At 38.7% G+C, this 25,467-nt stretch overlaps 1 protein-coding gene across 2 annotated transcripts in view; it reads left to right on the forward strand.

Annotated features, from left to right (window-relative positions):
* LOC121959156 (calcium-activated potassium channel subunit alpha-1) overlaps window positions 1-24,308 on the forward strand; it is a 111,445-nt gene extending 87,137 nt beyond the window's left edge. Inside the window, exons 21-32 of one of the 2 annotated variants that reach the window (XM_042508354.1) lie at window positions 2,696-2,789; window positions 7,689-7,812; window positions 8,792-9,016; window positions 10,329-10,521; window positions 12,487-12,600; window positions 12,834-12,926; window positions 13,894-14,024; window positions 16,049-16,243; window positions 17,059-17,177; window positions 17,291-17,512; window positions 20,967-20,995; window positions 22,514-24,308. In XM_042508354.1, the coding sequence (XP_042364288.1) occupies window positions 2,696-2,789; window positions 7,689-7,812; window positions 8,792-9,016; window positions 10,329-10,521; window positions 12,487-12,600; window positions 12,834-12,926; window positions 13,894-14,024; window positions 16,049-16,243; window positions 17,059-17,177; window positions 17,291-17,512; window positions 20,967-20,995; window positions 22,514-22,665 (1,691 nt within the window). In that variant the 3' untranslated portion in view covers window positions 22,666-24,308. The remainder of the gene's footprint in view (window positions 1-2,695; window positions 2,790-7,688; window positions 7,813-8,791; window positions 9,017-10,328; window positions 10,522-12,486; window positions 12,601-12,833; window positions 12,927-13,893; window positions 14,025-16,048; window positions 16,244-17,058; window positions 17,178-17,290; window positions 17,513-20,966; window positions 20,996-22,513) is intronic. The other variant, XM_042508355.1, reaches the window with a different exon arrangement.
* Window positions 24,309-25,467: the final 1,159 nt, after the last annotated feature.

Raw genomic sequence — 25,467 nt, forward strand, 5'->3', positions numbered from 1 at the left:
TACTGTCCTACTTACTCTTGATAATCTATCGAAATTACTGTTTTCAGTTTTCATAGTGATTATTTCTTCAATATAAAATAATTCCAATAGAATCTGTTGACACTTGATGACTATTGAGATGTAAAGTTTAATTGCTGGGAGCATCACAAATTTAATTTTATTCACTTACATTGTAAGGCAAGGTAGTTAAGGTAAGGTATACTGTAAAATCCCATGGGGAAATTTGTGTTGGACTCAAAACTGCTGCTTAAAAAAACATAGACACTCAGTCATAAATACAAACACTTGCCTTGATGTTTGGAGGAAGAAATCTTTTTACATAGATTGTGCAGTGGGGCCACAATGAAGACCCTCCATTATCCTAGTTTTTCTTTTTTCATAAAGAACCAAACAGCCCAGATATAATGTGGCCCTGCAGTGTGATTTTTAGATAAAATGCCAGCATTATGAAAGAGGCGTGGCACGAAACACAACAGTTTCTGCCTCTACCTCTAGTGCGACACATAACGTATGTGTTGGGCAGTGCTTTCTAAACAAGGACGATGGCATAACATCATTTATCATGTCTGTTATATAGAAATTGATCTAGTCTTGTGCTCGGAGGTAAAAGAGCTCCCTGATCCTATCCACCAGTTGACCTCATTGTCAATTTATGGACATTTTTGGTTGCTGTCCTTGATCATTATGTTATCTGCTGAGTGATACTAGCTGCGGTTTTAATCTCACCCACATACAGTACTGTGCAAAAACCATCAGCCACCTTAAACTTTGTTATGTTAGCACGATTATAATGATCATACATACTGTATTTATTTCTCTATAGTCTCTTTACTAAAATACAACCAAAACATACAGGAAATATGCATGCAGAATTAAAAACGCAAATATTTCAGAATAAAACAACTTCAACAGGACTATGTTGAAAGTATTAAGTGTGACCTTTGTTTCCACTTAGCATGTCCTGAGCTCTTTATTTTTGTGATTTGGGTGAACTTACCCTTTAAAAAAAGCAAAGAGTCCATTGACTATGCATTGTACAGATCCTGATTTTGACTCCTCTTCATTTAGCAGTAAACGACGGTCCCCTAATCCAGTCGTCAGCTTATCAATACAAATCAGCTAAACTGAACCACAACTCAGCCACCGAGGTCTGTAGGGGGCCCAGTTGCGGAGTTGAGTCGGTCCCACTGGTAAACAACCGCAAGGGAAGCCTGCTGCCCCCCGCTGAGCCGTCTGCTCTAAGACTGAGCTTCATGGGCTCTGGGGTCCTGGGCCAGGTGGGCCGGCTACCAGGGGTGGCAGAAGAGGCCATCCGGCTCCAGCGGGCACGTAGCCTTCCGGTGAAATACAGATACCACCGGAGTCACTCCAATAACGCCACGCTCAGTCACAGGCACTGTAAGCCCCCCACTCCCCCTCCCCTTGGCGTGTTTGGCAGGCCTGAACTCAACAACAGCACAACCAGTGCATGTGCTTGCCAGGCTGGAGTGGTTGCATGTGTAGCATTCCTTACTAATGACCCAGTGTGCAGCTGTCAGCTGTGAAACATTAAATATTGAACAGGCCAAGCAAGATGTGAAGGGCCAGTGTGTTGGAGCATCCCTCTCCACTGGAAGCCCCCCGTAACCCCACGTTTTCATTACAGCCTCAGGTATGTTAGCAGTGGCTGAAGTCCTGTGTTCATCTGCAGAAGAGCATGATCTTTGAGACTTTATTGAATATAATGCAAACCCCTTTCTTCGTTATTGAACCCCCATTTCTTGAGTGTATTTTCTGTGATGTGTAACAGGCCATTCCCACTGTTATTAACGATGGCTGTTAAAATGCGATTAGCAGAAACACTTTTCTTGCTGCTCGTGTTTATTTTACTAAAGTCTGCCACAGAGTAGAGCTGTTTTCTTCAGCTTATGAAAATATTTGCCTGATTACTTTACTCGAGGGTAAAACTTGTAATTCGTTCCCTGCGAAGAGCTCAGTGCAGTTTCGTGTAGCGATAGAGACAATGTCCGAGGGGCATCTCAGCTGTACATAAATCACTCTGGCATGAGGACCAACATAATTATATGAGCCACAGGCATCACTCCCAAGATGAAGAAAGACCGGCAGTCCAGACAGGATTCTGTATTGGCACATAAGGGCCTTATTTATAATGCTGGACACATGATGTTTATAGGTTATTACCTTAATTAAATAAGAACGTGAATGATTAGCATGGCCAGAAGAGCAGCTATCCAAGTCTGGGTCTGAGGAAATTTGTACTAACAAGGGTTTGAAAAATTAAAGTATGCTCCCTTTTAGGTATTTGTGACACTACATTATCTGAATTACCGCAGTTATCTGGATTAGTGTGTGGTGAATAAAACCCTCACAGATTTAGCAAGTGGCATGATGGTTGATGATGGCACTATTGCATGTTTGCATCTTCATACACAATCATGCAAATGATGTGCTAATGTATGCTGTTGTCATCATGCAAACATTGGATTGTTTTCTGTTGCACACTAGTTAAATTGTCCTGTCCTCTTCATCTCGTCCACCCAGCATCTCTTTCCACCCTGTGTTTCTGTAACCATGTTATCTCTTTTAATTCACTGACCTCATGTTGTGCTGTGGTGTTCTTTTTGCTCTCACTGATTTTTGGATTTTTGAATATCTTCTGATACTTGCATGCTCATACCATTGGCTTTTGTTGCAGTTGAAGAGGACCAACAGTCGGCCTTGTCGCCTAAAAAGAAGCAACGTAATGGAGGCATGAGAAATTCTCCCAACTCATCACCTAAAATAATGAGGTAGGACAACAGTAATGACATTTCTGCTTTGTCTTCTGTGTGTTGAGTTTATATTTATTTATTTATCCTAATCTTCAAAATTTGTTTTTATTTTTTATTTATTTTTGCAAAAAACAAAATAACAAGCTAAAAGAAACTAAAATGTTGCATATAGCCCAACATTTTCTTCCACAATGCGGGCATGCTATCTAAAAATCACACACCAGGGCGGCAAAATATCATCATTGTTTTGTTCTGTTAGAAAAAAAAGCAGCCCTATTGCTGGATCTCTCTATTATTGACACAAGGGCTGAAGTAATTTAATTTACTCTTTATCCATAAATTGTTAGTAGTGCAGCTTTAAGGGTCATGTTAAACAAAACAAAGCTAAAAAAAAAAAGTATCTACAGGGATATTGTTACTCTGTTTTTTTGAATGCTCAACAAGCAATAGTATACACTGTAGAAAACTGAAGAAAGTGTTTATGTACTCTTGCTTTCATGGCAAACATGTCAGACCTGCAGAGGGGCTCTATGCCACGAGGTTTCAAGTGACACCCACCGTCTACAGCTCCTAAACAGGCCTGGCACTAATGACAGCGGCAGCCAGTCAGAGAGGCTCTAAAGGATAGATAGCCCAAGGCTATTCATCTATTGTTGGATCCCTCTGAGCTCTTTTCAGCACGTAAGGCCACAGATGATATGTATCATCACAATGAAAGTCGAATTCAAATGCTACCTTGCTTTTATCTTGTCCTGTGAAATTAAATCGGCCCTTATTGATTTTGACTGGAGATAACACTGTTATTCAACAAGAAGCCATTACAGGAATGATAATAGTAATAGTCATTGTCATTAAGTGCCATGTTACAAGGAAGCAAGGCAACAGGGAAGCCCTCAGACTGACGTATACAAAGTGGAATTGTACAGATGAAATTGAATTAAAACTGACAGATGACTTTATGCTCCCATTGCTAATGTGGCTGCTGTTCATTTGACATTCAGAATATAAATCCACAAATGTCTCTATTGTTTAATACTACGAGATAGTAAAATAGCGCAGTAGTTATAGAAGTAGCTTGGTATTATATATAAAAGGAGTGTTCATATGCATAATTCAGCATGCTCCTTTTGATCTATGGCCTCTGTTTTTTCAGGTGGGCGTTTGCCCATGTTTGATTGTTTGATTTGGTTCAAAGTGGTGTCAAAGTTGCATCCCTCCAGGTGATTTCCAGACTCTGGGGTAACAAAAGTAAGCTTTTCTGATGCTATAGCCATCAGCTAAAATCAGCCCACCAAACCAATCCATCTACTTGCCATGCTAATACAGTGTACGGTACAGGTGGATGTGTTATTTCATCTTGTCTGCTGCCTCCATGCTGGAGAGGGATTCACTGCGGTAGCCTAAGGGATACTTCATCGCAACAAGCCGAGAAAAAAACATCTGGGTGTATACTATATCAAATGAGTTTTTACAGGACCTGTGGTCTCAAGGCCTTTGTAAATAAGTAATGATCAACAGATTGGCTGTGGGTTTTGAAGAGCATGCCTTTGTCAGTTTGCATGATGGGGAGGATTTTCAAAGACTTTGCCTGCCCTCACTACTTGTGCAGCGTTACAGTCAGCTAGTAGTGCAGTGATGCCGAAATAGAAAATTTACATAATATGCATGTTTAGCTTCTACTTTGTGTCTCTCTCAGCTGTCATTACGCTCTTCTAGAAGACACCTGGCTTTATGTTTTGCGGTCGTGACGTGTGAAGTCTTGTCAAACATGTCATCTTACCACTAAAGTCGTGAATTATGCTGCTGATCATTTTGAATGTTTAGAAGTGCGGAGAAGACACTTGCAGACGCCTCTGCTCTGTGTAATGAAAAGAAGCGCACAAAAGACGGAAGTGGTGGAGGCAGAAATGTCTCCTGTTTCCAGATGTATCAGCAAACTAACACGTCCTGTCTGGAACTTAGCAATGACGACCTCACTGAAATTAACACCATTTCCACAGGCTCCTTGATGGGTCATAAGACACATCTAATTGTGGGATGTCACAACGCGTTCGGTCACATCAGAGTGTGCCATGACATACACGTCATGTCTGCTACAGGACGGCTGAGGCAATTGGCAGTGCAGGATAGTGACAGGCCGTCACGGCTGACAGTGAGCGATAGCTATCCTGGCAGAGCTCTGCCTCACCAGTCATCTTCCACAAGGACAAACTGAAGTGACAGCGGCTCCACTGAGTGAGTGGTGAAACATTCGACTTCTGATGAAATATTTAGCCCGGGTGTAAAACCACTAAATGCTTTCACTCTTATTAGAACTTGTATTTCAGACTCGCGCAGAAGCCGATGATGTAGAAGGTTATAGAAGACGATGAAAATGGCTGAATATATTAATTTGTTGATTTACGGGAGATTTGTTAACATAGACATCTTTTATTAAGCCGCTTCTTTCAGTTTTATACCGATGTGAATTGATTGGGTTTTGGACCGCAACTTGAGACTTTATAGACTTTGAATCATAATAATGCGGAAGGGTATTGCTGCCACATCAGAAAAAAAAAAAAAAAAAATGAAAACGTATCAGTATTAGGTAATAAATGTTTGATTTAACAAGATTTTTTGTCATCTTATACAAATTTATCACATTAGAACAAAAAACTCTTGTCAACACAAGATACTATATTTCCTGTCAGTGTAAAATGTGTTTTATGTTAAAACATGATAATTTCATGTTATGATAAAATGTTTCATGTTATAATGTGATAAATGTATCATGTTATAATTAAAAACATTTTATGTCAGTTAACAAAAAATTTTTGACCTCATTACCTGATACAGATTATCGGTGTGGCAACATTACACCTCCATATAATATAAATTAATTGAAATACAGTTTTGTATTTTTCAGCAACATTGCTTGAAAACATTGACACTTTTCACGTTTTAAAATAATATTTAATCTAGTTTTACCCACAGAATCTAATGTGCACATTTTATCAGAATTTCTTTGACAGATGTGATTCTGAGAAGTAGAAAACAGCATTTCCTTCTCCAACTATACTCCCATTCTTGAAAGGACATCCAGGTCTTGCCTAAGGGTGTATAAGCCCAAGGCGGGCTTTTTTGGCTTCAGTCTGTCGGAGCCTGAGGGATGGTAGTTTCAGCTGACACTTTCATGCATACTTAACATGTTACTTAGAGAAGCATTCTTTTAAGTACTCACGTGGATTAAAGCGATGCTCTTCTTATGGGGAGAAGGCCTGAAGTATTTAAAAGGTTTCGGAAAGAGACGGAGGGCGACTGTCTGAGCTTCAGATGATAACGTCTTCAACCGTGATCTGATCTGAAGTCAGTTTAGCGCAAAGGGAATTGTGTTGGACAGCACCCGGCCTCCGTGGTTAGCATTGTTGCTACTGTAGCTGGTGGTGTTCGACCATTGCTTCGACCATGTTCTCCTTTTGTGTGTGCGAGTTCCCTCCAAAGTCCAAATACATGCAGGGGAGGTGATTAGAAATAATAAATATCAGCTTTTGGTTGAATCATATTGTGACGACCTGACAAATTGTCTTATCTTTTTACAAAATTTTGATTTCCATATTATTGATACCAAGCTAACTCTCATTACAAAATTGGAATTAAAAGCTTTCATCCACTCATGGACGAGAGGCTCATGACAGCGCAAGATGTAAACGTTAATGGCGTCATCCTCAGGGGAGCAAGATGAACTAACAGTAGATGCATGTTACCGTCTTTATGCTGATACAGTTGGCGGGTGTAGTTTGGTTAAAAGAAAATAGTTCCTACATGAAACTGTTCACAGCAATGTCTGGTGATTACTTTGAGTAACTGGGTCATGATTTCAGAAAACTTTGAGCATCACATTTTCCATATATCCCCAAAAGTCAGCATATCACACCAAAAAAAATTAGACTGATAAATAGCATGACAGATAAGAGGAAAAATATGTATCTTTTGGTTTGGGGGATAGCTATCTTATTTATGCAAATTAGTCGACTAATTTATTGTAGGTTTTTCTATTTTTGTGGGGGTGGGGACTCTTGAGAAGCAGGAGAGGTAAACAGCAAACAAAATATAACAGTCTTATATTTTATTTCTTTGAGTTCTGTAAAAGCTCATATTACTCTGACCAGAGCAAGCGCGGTACAACAGCAGGTACTTCTGTTGGACGAACACGTTAGTGGTCAGCGTTGGGTGGGATGAAGCTCACCACAGCGCTCGGTGAAATTAGTTTATGTAGTTCTGATGCTCTGTTTAAACATTGATACCCTTCACTTCAAACAGCAAATATGATTGGGCAAATATGCTGAAATATTTAAAGTCTGGTCTGTTAAAGCTTTTACCACGCAGCACACTACGTCAAAAGCTGTATGCAGTAAGGGGGCGTAATTGCATCTCCGTGCTCATGCCAGTCAACGCAGCGTGTTGCTGCCATCTCCTTCCGCCTGGCTGCCGCCGCTGATGTCACTCTGCTTGATGACATGGCAGTTTTGTTGGCATTTCTGCAGATGGCCTCTGACAGGAATGAGCAAAGAGGGGGAAAAAAAGGATGAAGCCTCCTTTTTGACTTGTTTGGAGATCCCTAAATATTCTGATGGTCTATTGATTGTTTTTGACAAAAAAAAAATCTTTTTTTTACAATTTTACTCAATTTAACATCATTTGTGATCTGAATGTTATCTTGTTGATTTATACACACTCAGTTTGTTTTGAAAGGTTCTGTGCTAAAAGAAGAATCCTATATATTATTATTTCTGTCTGCCTGTGAATTATATCCTCAGATTTAACATGTTACAATTTAGCTTTAATAGTCAAATGCCAATAATTAGTTCATTTAACCCACATTTACTGTGTCTGATGGTGCTCTTTCTTTCCCTCCCTCCCGTCTTTTTGTTGGATTAGACATGACCCGCTCCTCATCCCGGGGAACGAGCAGATTGAGAGCATGGACGAGAACGTAAAGAAATACGACTCCACAGGGATGTTTCACTGGTGCCCGTCCAAAGACATCGAGAAGGTCATCTTGGTGGGTTCTGCTCTTTTACTCGGCACACGTCATTTGTCCCTGACATTGTTTCTGCCTGGTGACAGATGTGTCATGTCACAGAGCACCATCAGAGGTTGACAGGGCACTTAAACACTCTGTAATGAGGTGTTTGACATGTCATTTGCTATATGGGGTCCCTGCACATAGAACGTTCCTTGTAATAATACATATGCCATTTTTCAAATTACTTTCATAGTCTATTGCAGTCATGAACTTCATATATTTTACTGGGTGAGTAGGCAACTGAAAGAAGAGGAAGCACTATCAATGTAGAAATGCCAGTTTATGCCACATTTTATGTCACAAACATTTTTTTATGCCTCTGTTCTGGTACTAGCTGTGGCCTGAGGCATTTTGTTTTCAGGTTGTCTGTCCATCCCATTATTGTAAACATGATGTCTTAGAGCGCCTTGAGGAAATTTCTTCAGATTTAGCACAAATGTCCACTTGGACTCAAGGATGAACTGATTTGATTTTGTTGGTCATAGGTCAAAGATCGTGGTCATGGTGACCTTGCATTCGTGTCATTCTTGTGAAACCTAAAGTTTACTGTGATGTTGCGTTCATTGCATTCTCATGAACGTGATATTTCAAGAGGGCCTTGAGGAAACTTCCTCAAATTTAGCGTAAACATGCACATGACGTGAGAATGAATTGATTATAATTTAGTGGTCAAAGGTTTTGGCCATAACTTGGGGATCCATTTGCTTATAATGACAAAATTTCACTCAAATATCTAATATGATAAATTGATGAAGAAATTATATTTTATATCCAAAAGGTTAAAGTTAAACTTTACTGTGACATCATAAAAACTGCAAAAAACACTTTCCTTCTGGCCATTACCCAACATCATATCTCGTCATTTGGGTATATACTAAAATGGTGACAGTAATCTTAGGTCCTCACCTTGAAACACTGGGTATACGGTTTAACCATCATTCTTACTTTCTTACAGACCCGCAGTGAGGCAGCCATGACTGTTCTGAGCGGTCACGTGGTCGTGTGCATATTCGGAGATGTGAAATCAGCGTTGATTGGCCTCCGTAACTTTGTCATGCCTTTGAGAGCGAGCAACTTTCACTACCACGAGCTGAAGCACATCGTGTTCGTTGGCTCACTTGAGTATCTGAAGAGGGAGTGGGAAACTCTTCACAACTTTCCAAAGGTCTCCATTTTACCTGTAAGTACAACAAAGTCACCCATTTAAAATATTCATCTACTTTAACAAGTTTGACAAAATAAACAATCGTATCTCCTAAGAAATACGATTACTTGCAACTATTTGCTTTTGCAAATATGTTTTTAGCAAAAATAAAGCATCCACCTCTTTAGTCCATCCTAAAACATCCCAAAAACTTTCCTAGACATTACCCAAACAATGTTTTCTGATGACTTTGGCGATCTCTGACTTTTCCTCTGGAGCAACCAGGAGTTTGACATTTGTGTTTAGAAATATCTCAACAACTGTTGGATGGATTATTGGGAATTTTGGTACACATGTACCCCTAAAAATGCATTGTGATAAGTTTGGTGATCCCTTACACTTTCCTTTAGCACCATCATTAGGTCAAAATTTAAAAGCAAAAGCTGTTTTACAGGGGTCCCTTAACCTCTGACCTCAAGATAGTTAGATAAAAAAATGGATGCTATAGGTATCCATGAGTCTCCCCTTTACACACGTCCACCTTGTGATAGTCCCATGCAGTTTTTTGCCGTCATCTGATTTCTAATCAAGACAATCTGGTAAGAATTGCTTTACCTTGTCAATATGGACTTCCAAAATGTTTTGAAATGCAAAATAATGGAATTGAAAACATGATTAAAAAATGTGATAAACTATAAAAAATCTCTAATTAGTCCAGATTTTAAAAATTAATCATTTGACAGCCCTTTTTTTAAAATCTTGTGTGTGTTCCTTTTTTACCATTCAGTGTACCCTCTCCGTGATCGCAGCACAGACGGAGCTCTCCATGACAACAGTTCTGTCCACTTGAATTTATTTGTGGCGGTAGATGTTTTGATAGTTGTGGCTCGCCACAAATAATGGTGGTGTGGGAAACCCTGCTACTCGCTGGACCTTTAAGCAACTCAAAGCACATGGTTAAGATTAGTAAAGGATTATGGTTTTGGCTAAATATGAAGCTGACTTGAAGCACAGGACAGGAGAGCTTTTTTAATATTTAACCAAAACCAAGATCTTTCTAGAATTAAATTGTTTCAGTAGCTTAAACTTAACAACATGTGGGATGCAGGTTAAACAAAGTTTTTTTTTTTTTTTTTACCATTGACTACGACCATCAATCTGTGATTCATGATTAAGATTAAATTAAGTTTCTTCCAGAACATATTGACGAAGTGATTTAATAGTGTATGAAAGGGTTGACATAAAGCTCAAAAATGAAAATTGCAATTTAAAAGTTGCTACATTTTCATTTACCTCTCTGTGTCATATAGGTGAGATTACAAATTCTCTCCTTCACTTTCTCTTAAAGGGCACACCGTTGAGTCGGGCAGATTTGAGGGCTGTCAACATCAACCTCTGCGACATGTGTGTCATCCTGTCAGCCAATCAGAACAATATTGACGATGCATCACTGCAGGACAAAGAATGCATCTTGGCGTCACTCAACATCAAATCCATGCTGTTTGACGACAGCATCGGGGTCTTGCAGGCTAATTCCCAAGGTAAGGAGCGCCCTATCATAGTTCACTGCACCGCCTGGAAGGGACAGGGCCCTGGCACAGAGAATATCCCTCACTGGGAGTTGCCTTGCTGACCTGGTGTCACTGCGTTTGACAGTAAACCCTACTGACTATTCCTCAGGTTACTGTAACAACTGGTTTCTTCACAAACCTAATTGGTGGCAACAAGCACAGCGTTGGCACAAAAGCCGTACCTGGTTTACACACTTGTTTATTTTCCATATATGATGCTACTTTGTCAAAGAAAAAAAAGAGTCCATTATTTATGAATATTGCATGTTACAGCTACTAAGGCACTCAGTGTAGATGGCCTTCAGTAATGGTCATTCTCTGGCATTGAGAGAAATGCTTTTAGAAACCTTTTGACCCGAGGAGAGAGAGAGAAAAAAAAATGCCTGCCAATTTCATTATTTCTCTAATACATGTATGACCTAACATTCGCCTTAGTCAGCAGGAAGTGATGGATGTCAAAACATGGCCTATGTATAATACATACAGCATCACTGATTTAATGTGCTTACTTGTCAGTCTGAGGAAAGCAAGGAATGTCAAGTCAATTTGAATTCAATCTTGCGTCACTTATTTTCTATTTCATGGCTCCATACTGTACATGTTTTTTTTTGTGTGTAAAAGGTTTCCATCTCCATGCACACACAATCTAAGGGAAACAAAATGAGCAGTATGTCACATCTATTATATATATTGACTAATATTGGACCTTGTCAAGAATACGGTAACATCGCACTCAGCAACTTTATGCTTTAGCAGTGGCCAGGAATGAATAGCCCCGGTGTATTAGTTCTGCTGATATGCCTGTTTGTAGCCTCTGATAAAGTATTGAATATTGCAGGCTGTTCTCATGCACTGTTAGTGGGTATACCTACAAAACGTAATGCATCAGAATTTATGCATAAACCACATATTCATCAGCCAGTAATTCATACACAGCTCTCTTAATCGGGAAGGGTGTGATCACATGATAAATGCGCTAATGGAAGTAAAGAGGGAAGAGGAATAAACAGCAAAAGTCTGCGTAAGGAGTCAGGTTTGGGTGGTGGATGGGTCAAATAAACACAGGATTTTTCCCCAGGAGACTTTAGTTTTTGTCCTGTGTAAAACCAAGTGAACTTTGAGTTACTTTAACATACGTCGTCACCATGGTTCTCTTTTAATACCTAATTTGCACATCTCTGTCAAATACATAACGTGACAGTGACCAACCATTTTCATTATCCTTAACATATGATACATGACAACACCAAACCATGTTTTTGTTCTAAAACCTAACTGATATAACTTAACTTTCCTAAAACATTTCTCTGTCATGTTACGTGAAGTACCAAACGTGATGACACGCAACCATGGTTTTTGTTTTTTTTAAGAAACCTAACCTACACAAATTTACTTTCAAAAACCTAAACTGCGCATCTTTACTTGCCAAAGCCTGACCTACAGGTTTTTTTTTAAATAAAAAGCACATAATGTAATGTTCAACCATGTTTCTTGGCTGTCTGGTGGCTTAGTGGATTAAGCAGGTGCCCCATGAATGATGGCACTGTCTGTGCTGCAGTGGTCGCAGGTTCAAATCCAGCTTGAAGCCCTTTGCTGCATGTCATCCTCTCTCTCCCCCTTTCACACTGCTGATCTGTCCTAAAACATGTTTTGTTTCCTAAACTTAACCTACGTAACCTAACTTTTCTAAACATAAGCTATGTAACCTTACTTGCATAAACCTGGGCTGCGTACATTAAGTATGTAATGTGACAATACCCAACCATGTTTGTTTTCTTAAACCTAATCCTCTACACATTAAGTAACTAACATAATTTCTGAGCAATAATTTATCAGATGTCATACAAATTAGATACATTGCCTGTTTGTAGCCTCTGATGAGGTCATGAATTTTGCATTAATTGACGTGCTTTATTTATGTGTGTGTCCATTTAGGCTTCACACCACCAGGGATGGATAGATCGTCTCCTGAAAACAGCCCTGTCCATGGATTAGTGAGGCAGACGTCTGTCACAACTGGAGCAAATATCCCCATCATAACAGAACTAGGTACGCTTGCTGCTTCATATTTGTATCAGCTGAGTGATATGCAAGCTCTACTGTTGCATGTTTTTTTTTGTCAGTTAAATAGTTGTAAACACATCTGAAAACACAATTTCTGCAATTAGAGGCTGTCAACACTTGATTAATTGTACTAAAAGTCAGTTTTTATGTTTTGTTTTGGGGTTTTTTGTCCCTTGTTGACATGCTCCAGTAACTGTTTTTCCTCAACACTTGTCTAGCACCATTAGCAAAGCCAGGCAAAAAACCGCCTGTGATTTCATTCAGTCAGGATAAAAGCAGTGGGACCAGCATACAAATGATAACTGAGCTGGGTAAGAAGTGCCTCTGTCCTGTACTGCAGTGTTGTAACTGCTGCTGCCTCCATATCAGCTTTCTTTTGATTTCTCTCGCTGCACAAGAGGCTCAGTCCATTCCCATGGCATCACTTTGAGCACATTTTACCCTTGGTTCTGGTTGAAATTGCCTGTCTTGTTTTGGCCCCTTATCTCAAAGCAAAATTTTTCCCTTTTATTTTTCTAAGAATTACAAGGCCTTTGATCCCTCAGAAGTCCTTGTGGCTGTTTTCATAGCATCTTCTGTCGGATCACATTCTCTGGCCCGTGCCCTTCTTTCATCTCAGCCCTGTCGATATGACTGACATTTATTTCTGTCCTCACAGAAGTAGCAGTTCTCCAACTAAATTTTACATCATTACTTTCTTCCAGCTACTGCATGTGTTTTTGTGCTCAAAGACATCTTCAAAGAAGGTTCTGGGGCAATGAGATACTTTCATTTGTTTTGACACGCAAGTACAAGTAATTGGAAGTTCTGTCTTGGATTTACAAGACAAACAATGGCATATTGGTGTTTCTGATACTGGCTTCAGGAGGACTTTGGATCAAGGCCTGAAGCTTTGACAATATGCATGGTGTCATGAGTGTGCATGGCCTGGATATGGAATGTGGCAGAGGCAAGTAGGCCACAAGGCCGAACGAAAATACTAGACAAGGTTTTGTTTCAGTCGCTTAAAAAAAAATACTGTTTTGTCCAAATTCTGAATGAAGAAATTAAGGAGAATTTGTTTTCTATTACAGTCCATATCTGCTGCTTCTGTTGCTCACAACCACTGTACCTCTGTGTCTTCCTCTTCACTTGAATCAAATAGTTGCCTGAATTATGCTTAAGCACACAATCCATGCTTTTTTTTAATCACAAAATAATTCCATGGGATCTTGTTTGTCGTGAGGAAAATGAACACGAAGAGTTTAAAATAAGTGAAATGCATGTTGATCTCCACAGTGAATGATTCGAACGTTCAGTTCCTGGACCAAGATGACGACGACGACCCTGACACAGAGTTATACCTCACCCAGCCTTTTGCCTGCGGGACAGCCTTTGCCGTCAGTGTGCTGGATTCCTTAATGAGTGCTGTAAGTCAGAATTGATTTAGCTTTTAGACAATATTATCTTATCATAGAGGTCAGGGTTCCAACACATTTTGCATTTAAAAATTGCACACTTTTCCAAATTCAACATTTAAGTAAAAAAAAAAAAAGCTAGAGATCAGTTAGGTAAATAAATAGTTTTAAATCCAACCTTTAATATGTGTTACTTTCTGACTAAGTAGGCTATTGTATTGCCAAATTATTGCTGGAAGATTATAGGCAACTACTGTAGCTCATACAAATCAGTTATAACCAAACCCAAATGAGTTTGTCCACCTGGGTTTGGTGATAATTAAGTTTCACAGGAAATAAACTAACTGGTGACATCTCTACTCCAATCATTTTCCCTTAACACACTGAATAAAAACTATTATACTGTTGCCCCCCCATATTTTCTTATCTCTAATATAAGGACTGAAAAATTAGTTGAAAAAGTCAAATTGAATTTTCATGGCATTTGTGCAGCCTGGTTTATTCACTGCAGCTATAAACGTATGGTGAAAATGTCGGCTGCCTTTGATTTGACGTATTACCTATGAATGAACTAAAGTATAGAACTAAAGAGGTCTTTAGGAAGAATCAGCTCATCACTGAGACACTGTTACTTCTCCTTTATATACTTTTTCTTACTGTATCTCAATAAAAAAAACTGTAAAGGGAGCTGAAGTGTGGACCTTCCTCTGTTCAGTGTTTGCACTTTAATGTGGTTCCAGCACCTTCAACCTTTTTATGGATGTGCGCATTTTTAACTTTTTGCACATTTCCTACACATCATATCAGTGTTTTAGAGTGATGTAGTGCATAAGATGAGACCTGCAAAGCTGCAGACCACTGTTTGAGACCAAGAAAATTCAGTGTGATTTAGTGAGTCGTTGCTGTGTTTCCAGCAACTTTTTAGGTGCTAAACGTGGGTGTGTTTAGCACCATGTTGCTGTTTTTCAAGCAGGAATTAGTGCCACAAAGAACTGGTTGTGATATACTGAGACATCACTGTTTACTTTCGAGATAGTGACCAAAAGCATTTGTTTTTCACTCAGACATTGCAGGCATAGAGTGTACGTTCAGTCGCACACCGTACTTCTTGCTTTTCTTTGGGTGACATCAGACTTGCTCTGGCCTGTTTTTTACAGTGGTGAAAATGTTTGCTGCTTGCTCCAAACATATGAATTTTATATTTTAGAAAAAAGAATAGAGGCAATAGTGTGGAAACAAATATTTTTCCAAACTTACCCAGTCCTGGAAATTACTAAAATCAAATTCTATTCTGCAGTGTAGGAATCGCGAGGTTTTTGTGAAGTGAAACGGGATAAAATATCTGTCAGCGATTTTAAATATTTAAAGAAATCTCATGTTTTGATATCAGCCCTCCAAAAAACAGAGCGACTCCCTGCTCACATTAAAACAATAGCTGAGAAGACTGTAACTTGTAGTAGCTATGATGGCTTCACTTGTCTGCCTTTCAGTTTGAGTGAGATTAGAACAAAGCTGGCCTCAAGTGCGCTCCCGTGTAGACAAAGGTAATGCTACCTAATGGACAGCCCTCATCCATCATCTTAGTCAATAGTGCTGTCAGCAGTCGAGGGAGGTGTCACTGTGCTGTACAAGCAGGGGGAGACAAGAGACTGCCGTGCAGACATTTGCCCTTGTTAAAAATCAACTAAACAGTAACTTGGTTGGAAATAAAAATGTACCAACTTCTCTGAGGAAAGTTTGGGCTGAACATGCAGTTTGTAGAACTGACTTTTTAACTTAATTGCTATTTAGCTGTGAGAAATGGCTGGTCAGCATGAGTGTGTACATGGACTTTGTGTGTCTGTCTCTGATGGGAGTGAGAGTAACCTGCAGTAATTGGACTCTCCAGTCTTTTTAGTCGGTGTGCACAGCAATGTGACACAACAGAGCGGGTTAGATAGCACCATTCGGCCTGGTTGGCACTTTGAGAAGGTGCAGTTGTGACTAAGGTGGCATTTGCTGAAGGATTTACCCCCTCTCTACCTTCATTCCTTTAGACATACTTCAATGATAATATCCTCACCTTGATCCGGACGTTGGTAACAGGCGGGGCGACGCCGGAGCTGGAGGGGCTGCTGGCAGAGGAGAATGCATTACGTGGCGGCTACAGCACGCCACAGACGCTGGCGAACAGGGACAGGTGTCGCGTGGCACAGCTGGCCTTGTACGACGGGCCCTTCGCCGACCTCGGGGTAAGTGACTGGTCTTGTCACCTAAAGGCTAAGCACATCTTTGTCTGCTTGTGTTGTTGGAGTTGACTTTAGTGAAGAGATTCAGACTAACAGGGACAGCTGTGATTCAGAGCTGAGATGAGAAACAGGGATTGTATTTCCAAAATAGGTGAGTTCTGTGATGGTAAAATTTTCAATCGAATGAACTCATCTTTATAAGTTTATACGTTTATCATATTTGTACAGTATAACCATATCCATATGTGCTTTCCAATTTAAAACTGAAAAGGATGGAGTAAAATTGCAATTATTAACAGTTAAACTAAAATATATGACTAAAGTCCATACAGATATATAGTTAATTTAAGTTTTATACATAAGCAGTATTTTATATACTATATTGCATGTCAGTATATATAAATTTCAAGAAAAACTGATTTTTAGTTTAAAGTACTTTATTGTCACATGTAAAATAATCAGAGAACCAATTGTTGACAGTAAAAAAAAAAACTTATATCTCCAGAAATGCTCATTCTATATGTATAAAATGAAAATCATGCAAGAAAAAAAATATTATGAACTTAAGATGTAAAAAATTGCAAAGTTAAAATATGACATAAATAACAATTGTGGTGGACAGTAATTGCAAACAATAACCTTGGGTGACCTCCTTGAAACTGTTGATTTTATAGATCTTCTTTGCTGCTGGAGAAAACAAAATTTGTGTTAAGCATCATTATTTCACAGACATGGGTGTAAACTCTATGTGCAACCTGAGTGATGTGCAGAAGCATACAGCTGTGAGGCCATAATTCTAGTTTGTCACTGTATTGCAGGATGGTGGCTGTTATGGTGACCTGTTTTGTAAAGCCCTGAAAACGTACAATATGTTGTGCTTTGGCATCTATCGGTTACGAGATGCTCATCTAAACACACAAAGCCAATGCACCAAACGGTGAGTACATACCTAATGTGTTTTTACATTTAGATGCCCAAAACAGCCTTAAAAGAGACATTTGTTTCAACCTTTCAACCAATTTACCACGGGGCCTTCCTTCTCTCCTGTAGGTATGTCATAACCAATCCACCATATGCGTTTGAGCTGGTGCCCTCAGACCTGATATTCTGCCTGATGCAGTTTGACCACAACGCTGGCCAGTCTCGAACCAGCCTTTCCCACTCCTCCCATTCGTCCCATTCCTCCAGCAAAAAGAGCTCCTCCGTCCACTCTATCCCAACCACCAACCGCACCAACCGCGCCAAAAGCAGGGACTCAAGAGACAAACAAAAGTATGTGCCACTCTAAAGCTCTCTGATGTCTTTGTCCGTGAACAGTGCCTGCCAGCAGTTACTGTCCTGTGTGTCCTTTTGCAAACAGACTGTAACTTGTCTGAATGTCTATGTGTGTTTGTTTTTCTGAGTGTGTATGTGTGTCTTACTTGTTTGTCTCGAGTTTGACAACTCCATGCAGTAAAGAACAGTGTGGTTTGTCCCATGGCATAGGAAAAAGTAGGCAACCACAAGGGCTTCTGTGTTTCCTGGGGGCCGCCAAGCAGTGAGTTTTTTGGATTTTTTTTCCATCCATGTACATGTTTTATGCCAAGAACTACAGTGAACTTTTACCAGGGCTGTAAGTAACTCTGTCATTCTTGAGCAGCAGTTTGTTTTTTTTTTAAATGACATTCTGTTATGATGCAACATATTCTTTTTGTTTCAGACAACCATCCAAAAAGCCCTGTCCATGTCCCTTTTAAGCAGTTAAAAGGGACATGTTTGAATCAACACATTGTGTTTATAGTAAACTTTGAAACACATAAGAAAAGGGCTTTGTTGTGATTGTTTCTACAACTGAGCCAGATTTTGTTATTATTGAAAATGTCGGTAGGCCTGTCACGATAAGTGCTTTTTTGGATGTTATATTGTCCCAGAAATAATTTCAATGATATTAGTCATTTTGAGACCATTTTATGCCACTGTTATGATAATGTAATAGCATAATAGATTATGCAGAATACATATATATGTTTATCTTAAAATTATACATCAACATCTGTTAAGATAAGCCCAAAATTACTTAATTTGAGACTTAATACCAACAATTATCAAAGTCGTGTATATATTGTATGCTAAGTCAATAATATAATTATCGTGGCAGGCCCAATGTCAGTGCTAATTTCACTGCAGTGTTCTTACCTGCACACGTACAGGGCAAACTCCAACACGTGATTAAAACTTCCAGTTTGAGATGAAACCATCCTGACTAAAATGTTAAGGCCCCTAAAAGTAAAAGAAAGTGTTTTTATATGTGTGGTATGGATTGAAACATTATTCAATACAACAGAATATGTGACTTCAGAGTAGGATGGCGCAGGCATTTACAGACCTTTAGTTTACTTATACTGTGCTTTTTCTTGTTAATTACTATCACGTCTGTAATGAAGGTCACCGTGTTTCTCCGTCTTATAACATTCCAAGTTTTACACTGTTGAAACTTGCTTGTTTTGTTTAAATTAAAATTGAACCTTACTGTACTTGAACTGCACTTTAAATTATATGTCTTAAAAGTTTGCAGTATGTCATGTCTATGAAATACTGAAACTCTTAATGCTTTTTGACCCATTAACATTCAAATGCTATACTTAAATGTTATTTGCCACCATGAAGTATTAATTATGTCAAGATATTTGCAAGTAGAAAATGTCACAGTTATCAATAAAGTTACACCACCATTATAATTACTTTTTCTTACTCTATATTTGTTGAGCTTTTCAAGCCATATTAGTAAAAATTTCAACAACATGGTTATTCCTACTTGGTGGATCACCAGAAGTTAGCATATTGGGGTATCCCAGCTCCTTGACTGCATCTTTCAGTTCTGTCTGTGAAAACCACGAACAAAGTCTTTAGCATGCCACATTATGGCAGAGCAAAGTGCAGAACTACAGATCCTTCTGTAAAATTTTAAATCAAAGGCGTGTTTGTCAATGTAATATAAAACATCATAGTATAGTATGTTGAAAACATGTAGTCAAAAACATCATAGCATGTTGGAAAATGCGTTCAAAAACTTCATAAAAACATCAGTTTCGTGTGTGAAAAAAAGTTATAGTATGGTGAATTTTTTAGTACAGTATGTAATTTTTTTAAAGTCATAGTATAGTATATAGAAAAAAATGTAAAAAATGCATCATAGTATATGTTGTCAAATATGTAGTCACAAATATCATTGTATATTGAAAAAATTTAGTGAAAAATGTTATATAGTATGGCAAAAAACTAATAAAGTATGTTGAAAAAATGTTTAAAATAGTTCAGTATAGTATAGTTAAAATGCCTTGGTAAAGTGTAAGGAAAACTGTAATTAAAAAGTCATAGTATAGTATGGCAAAATAATTTCATAGTATCATTTGCCGAAAAATCTTTCCATACAGACTGTGTGGAAAGAAACTTTATGTTCGCCATCACTTCACATTTGGGTTTACCAGCCTTGTCTGGCGGCTCCAGACCTCCACCTCACAACCCTCACTACCAAAAAGGTGCCAAAGAGACAGCTCTGCTCTACTCTTCACCTGAGCACCCAAAACATACATCAGCTGACTGGATAATACAACTTTAGAGTTGATCATCCATGTTTGGTCAAGCACAATTACAACCCAAGTTTTTTTCTATGGACACTATGACAAGCACATAAGCACATTTTCTAATAGCAAAACACCACACAGATTAGGCCCTCCCAATAACCCCCGCGACAGTTGGTTACCCACCTTAGGCTGTCAAGCCCTCCAGCAAAAATCATGGTCTTCAGGTGGGAGCCTCTATAGGACCTGAACCAGAGACTGTAAAGACACAAACACATAATGAGGAGTTTAAGCCTTCTACTTCGTCCACCTGGTGCCTTTAATTCACAGTAGCTCAAGAAAAGAAAAGCATTTTGACTATAGTTGGCAATACAGCAACAAGACACATTTCAGCTTCCCCCCTAAGTCATGGCTTATATATCGTTAAAAAGTACTCATGTCAATCTCTGTGTGTATTTTGTTTACAAATACTTCAACATTTTCTATTACTGATATATATAGGGATTTTTGCAGAATCTATGGAGGTATGCCTTCATCAAGTACTTTCTAAAATAGTTTTGTTTCTGTGGGAAAATATTCACATTCAAGTATTTCTTTGATTGTTCATTCCAAAAATGGATGAGCACATTACATTTTCACAGCTGCTGAATGAACACTACAAGCTTTCTATGGTTAGTAATCTGTTCCCATTTATAATTACAAACATGTTCAGCTACACAAGTTCATTTATGTTGCATATTTCACAGAAATACATTTATTTCTACATTAAGTTTCTTGTTTGTGCTGGACAAAGGACATTAGTAACACATTTGGTTTGTTAGCTGCATGCTGCTCATTGGGTTCTGAATTACATTTAAAACATGGACAGCATCCTCCTCCCAATTGCTTTGGCAACAGGCATGGATACAGTATGGCTGCTTGATACATGCTTCAGTGGCTCAGTGCAAAGTTATGGCACTAAAAGATTTTCTGACATGATGTTTTTCTTTATTTTTTGTTGAGTTGTTGATCGCCTCCTACTGTTTAACCTACTCCGCATCCATATGCAGTGAGAGCATCTGCTGTTATACCTCTGATCATTATGCTGTGCAATTTCTGTTATTAATGGTCATCTTAGTTTTTTCCATTTAGCTTACATTTAGTGTACTACTTTCTTTTTCTCAAAGTGCAACAAGGATGAATAGAGTGGGCCAAGGTATGGAAGTGAATGATTATGCATGATGTTAAATAATGCATTGAACACGGTCATGTCCTTGCTGACATTTTGCCCTTTGAATGAAAGCCAAGTAGTTTAGTGTTTCCAAACGACTGCATCAGGAGCGCATGGTTATGACCTATGCAGTACATCTTGCTGTAGGTCTGACTGTAAAATGTGTGATTGCAACTGAATGGTTTGATGCTACTTCACTTTATTTTGTATCGAGTGATGTTTTCTAATTGGTCACATCTACTGGCATATGTGTTAATGTACTGCACCACCAATGCCTTAAGTCATGTTCATGAAAATGCATGACTGTGGACATTGCCAAGTGGATGAATCACCGGCAACACATTATGCCAGACTATGTATTTCCTTCTATAAGAAAAGAAAGTTGCATCAAGCCAAAAAGCCTGAAGCCCCTCAAAAAGATAAAACCCTTGACAGTATCAGTTATGTAGTTAAAAGTATTAACTTCTAATTTGGTGGAAGAAAGTATGAAAATTGTTTAACATGTAACCTGCATGTCTGCTGACCCAACTCCAGTCTCACTCCCAGCTCGTCAAATACCGATGCTGGGTCAGTGGCCCTTGGCGTCAAATACAGACGCGCTTAGTCACCCTTTTGCAGCAGAATGAGATGCTCCGGTCAGCACAATTTTTCAACGCAATGAGAAACTGCTTTAGTATGAAAAGTGAGAAAGTTCGTAGATGGGTCAAACAAACCCTGAACTATCACCCGTGAGACCACTGTTCTTGTCCCTTATTAAACCAAAAATCCATATTTAATAACAGTGTTGAATGCTAGTATTTGTTACATGCTATGCTGGCAACATGACATTAGGTTAGTGACAAACGTACTTATTTTAAGCCAAACCATGATGTTTTTTCAAAACCTGGCCATGTATTATTGTTGCTAAAAACCTAAGGAAGTAAATCTAAAATTAAGTGAATTTCACAGTTGTTTAAAGCTCATTATGAAGAGATTATGTGCATTTAACACACAAAAGCTGTACATTTCCTTTGGAAAAAACACAAAACAATGCCTGCTGAGTTAGTAAATTGACATGTTGCCCCCGAGCGTCCAAAACTAACGCTGGAGGGTACCTAGAAAGTGATGACCTGTAGGGCCACTGACCAAGCGTCTGTATTTGAAGAGTTAGACGAGAGAATGTGTTTACTGAACTTAAAACAGCATGTTCAGTGGCAGTATGATATATTTTTCAAAAAGCATTTTTGGCTATCAGATGAGTGATGGAGCCTAAAACTGGGACAGTGAGTGACACTTGCCAGTAAAAAAAAATATCTCAGAGCTTTTTTTTTTTTTTTATCATGTCAGAATTTCTTTCTACAAACCAATTCAAAAGACTATTTCTTTTAAAATATTGAATTTCCTCCCCATGATCTGTGTCCACTTGACAAACAAACAGACACTGATATTGTAAGTGACGTCCATGTAGCATTAACTGTCTGATGTCCCTCCTCTTTGTCTCTCTGATTTTTGGTTCTTTCTCAGAAAAGACATGGTTTACAGATGAGCCAGAGAAATCCCTCCTGAGGACCATACAGATCAAGCCTGTGAATACGCTCACCATCAACCAAGTCAGTCAGTGTAAATCCACATGCAGCTTGATCCCACCCATCAGAGAAGCAGAAGACGAGTGCTGAGCTCCAGACCTGTGCCGACACCTGGACGCTCCGACTCCACGAGGACTCTTCATGTAGGTACCAGACTGGGATTTGGGGTATCTTCTCATCTGCAAACACAAATCAGTTGACATTCGATGAGCTGGACACAAATTGCTTTCCTCATTCACCTCTGCAGCACGCTTACTGTACAAGCAGATTTAGAATCATACATTAAAATTATACATGAAGACAATCATAGTCAAATGTTGCATCCTCTAAACTATGAGTTTGAACAGCTAATCTTTAGTGGTGACCAGACTCCATGACTTTTTTTGTTCCATTTTGGGGAATGAGGGTCACTTGAAGGAGAATAGCAATGTAAAAATAACCAGTGCTACAAAAAGAGGTGATTATTATAACTGGATCAAGTTTTGCAATTGTAAAAGTTGCCTTTTTTGCTGTTGACGAACAACTACTTCTACTACTGCATTTACTTTACCCAGTGTTGCAGAGTTACTCTGTACAGTATGATATAATGTGTATTTTACATCCAGCTGCGATCCCACCACAATGGCATTGTTAGTGACTGACTCTCAGTGATTCCTTTGCCATTTGGAGCTAATTCACAACATTTGTGACAGTTAAGACAGCCAGCGTCCATGTGTAAATGGCATTTGGCTCCAGCCTTATCTCTATCCATTTATATTTGTCTTATCTTTGCCTTTTTGAGTCGTGTGTTATAACTGTTTTCATGTCGCTATATGGTTGCAATGTCCAAAACCCCAGAAATCATATTAAGTAAAGCTTTTAAGTATCTGCAAAGTTTCTCCAGGGGTAAAAGGTCAGGATTTTTTTTTTTTTTTTTTTACAATAGCCAAATATGATAGAGCTGTTTTGTTGTCAACATAACCGAAAAATCTCACACTGATGGAGATAGTTGTTTTCTTAAGACACAAAAGACAGCAAAGATAAATAATTTGGTAAAGCATGGCACATCATGACACATTGGTAGATGAGTGACAGCTTCATATCGCATAAAGTGGGCATCTTAAAGTCCTCCTTTGGCTGTAAGCACTGCCTGACACAGGATTGTCTTGGAGCCCATTAAGCACTTGTATGTACTCCATGATCAATCTTAATGCCATAATCAGACAAGTTCATCCTTTTCAGATAAACAGCTCTATCATAAACACTTATTTTGGCTATGTGTTTGGATAGTTTCATTCTTTTGGTTTGCATATCTGATATGTTCATCCAAAAAATGGTCTAAAGAAGCACAGATCATTCGTTTAATTTTGTACATGCATGAGTCCAGAATGCAGAGCTCAGAGTTGTTATTAATCTTGTCTTATTGAAATTATTGCTGTATTGGCACTGTTGTCACTTTACTTCAAAATCAATAGAGGGAAAAGAAGGTTAAAAACCTACAACACAAGCTTAATCCACAGAGGACTCATGTTGAATGTGAAAGGAGAGAGGTTGTGACATTTTTACTGGCACAGAGAACATCCAACCCATCCATCCCTCAGTGCCAGTAATGTGCCAGGCAGTGCTGAAGCCAACGGAGGACTCCAGAAGGCCCACTGTTGCGAGAAGGGGCTTTTAGTGTAGCCGAATTCAAGCAAAATTTGCTTTTGCTATGAATAATGTTCTTTAATTTTTGCTCAGAGACCATTTTTTTTAAAAATAGCCTATCTTTGAATTTCTTATACAAGGCTGTAATTCCCTGGAGATAACTAGAAAATAATTTGAAGTCTTAAAACTATTTTATAAGCAATCCATTGTCAACAGCAGAGTCTGATTTATTTTATGTACTCTTCGAAGAAATCTGTAAAGCTTAATGTAAAATATTTCTTTCTAGTGTGTTCTTGTTTGACAGTACCTGTGGGGTTGAGAGACATTCGGCATTGCAGTCTAGTTTGTGTTATTTTTGTGAATTTCTTTTTTAGCACATTGACTTGTGGATACAATGACAGTGCTAAGTTGATTTTTCTGACTATGTCATAATATCCAATAATTAATACAGTTTATTGTCTTGTACAAATAGTCTTGTACATAAAATTGTACATGATTTCATTTTGTATTTTCACAAATTAAAAGCTGATGTATTGTGTTCTACATGATGTCCTAACATTTATTTTGTCAGGCATTTCTAGGAAGTGACTGCACCTGAATGTTTGGACATGAGGCTAAGTAGAGAAAATGTCACTGGGCCTCATATTACACATGGTCATCAGGCGCAAACCTCGTATCTCCACATTTCACCATTTTAATGTTTTTTAAATTCTGTTGTTCCCCTTTTACATCTATCAGTGGGTTTTACCATTTCTCAACCAATGAAATGTATTTTAAAAAGCTTGAGACTAAACCTTGTATCTCCATTGGATCCTTTTAAAAACAAAGTGTTTTCTAATTCCTGAAAAATAGCAATTCTGGAGATTGAAGGTTTGCGCCAGACAGCAGCGATATGTAACTATGTATAGAAAGCTTTCTTCTTTGATAATTAGGTTCTTTGTGTTTGCTAAACTGATTATGTGACACAGGACACCTCAGTGCACTCTCTGGATAATGTCTAAGAAAAACACTCCACATTCTCAACTTGGGGATTGAGAGGGCCCATCACGTTGCCTGATAATGACTTTACACACCATGGCACTGTGGGAGATTGTCAGCAAGCCTCTAATATTTACAGTCTAACACGTCAAAAAGAGGCTTGATTTCCCTGATCCTTCTGCTAGCGCCACTGTCACCTTTTTAGTAAACAAGCATGTGTAGCCATCACACTATCACGCCTGATACTGTATCTATCACCTGTGAGAATTTATGCATTGATATAATGGG

This window comes from Plectropomus leopardus, chromosome 19 (genome assembly GCF_008729295.1).
Source record: "Plectropomus leopardus isolate mb chromosome 19, YSFRI_Pleo_2.0, whole genome shotgun sequence".
Lineage (NCBI taxonomy): Eukaryota > Metazoa > Chordata > Actinopteri > Perciformes > Serranidae > Plectropomus > Plectropomus leopardus.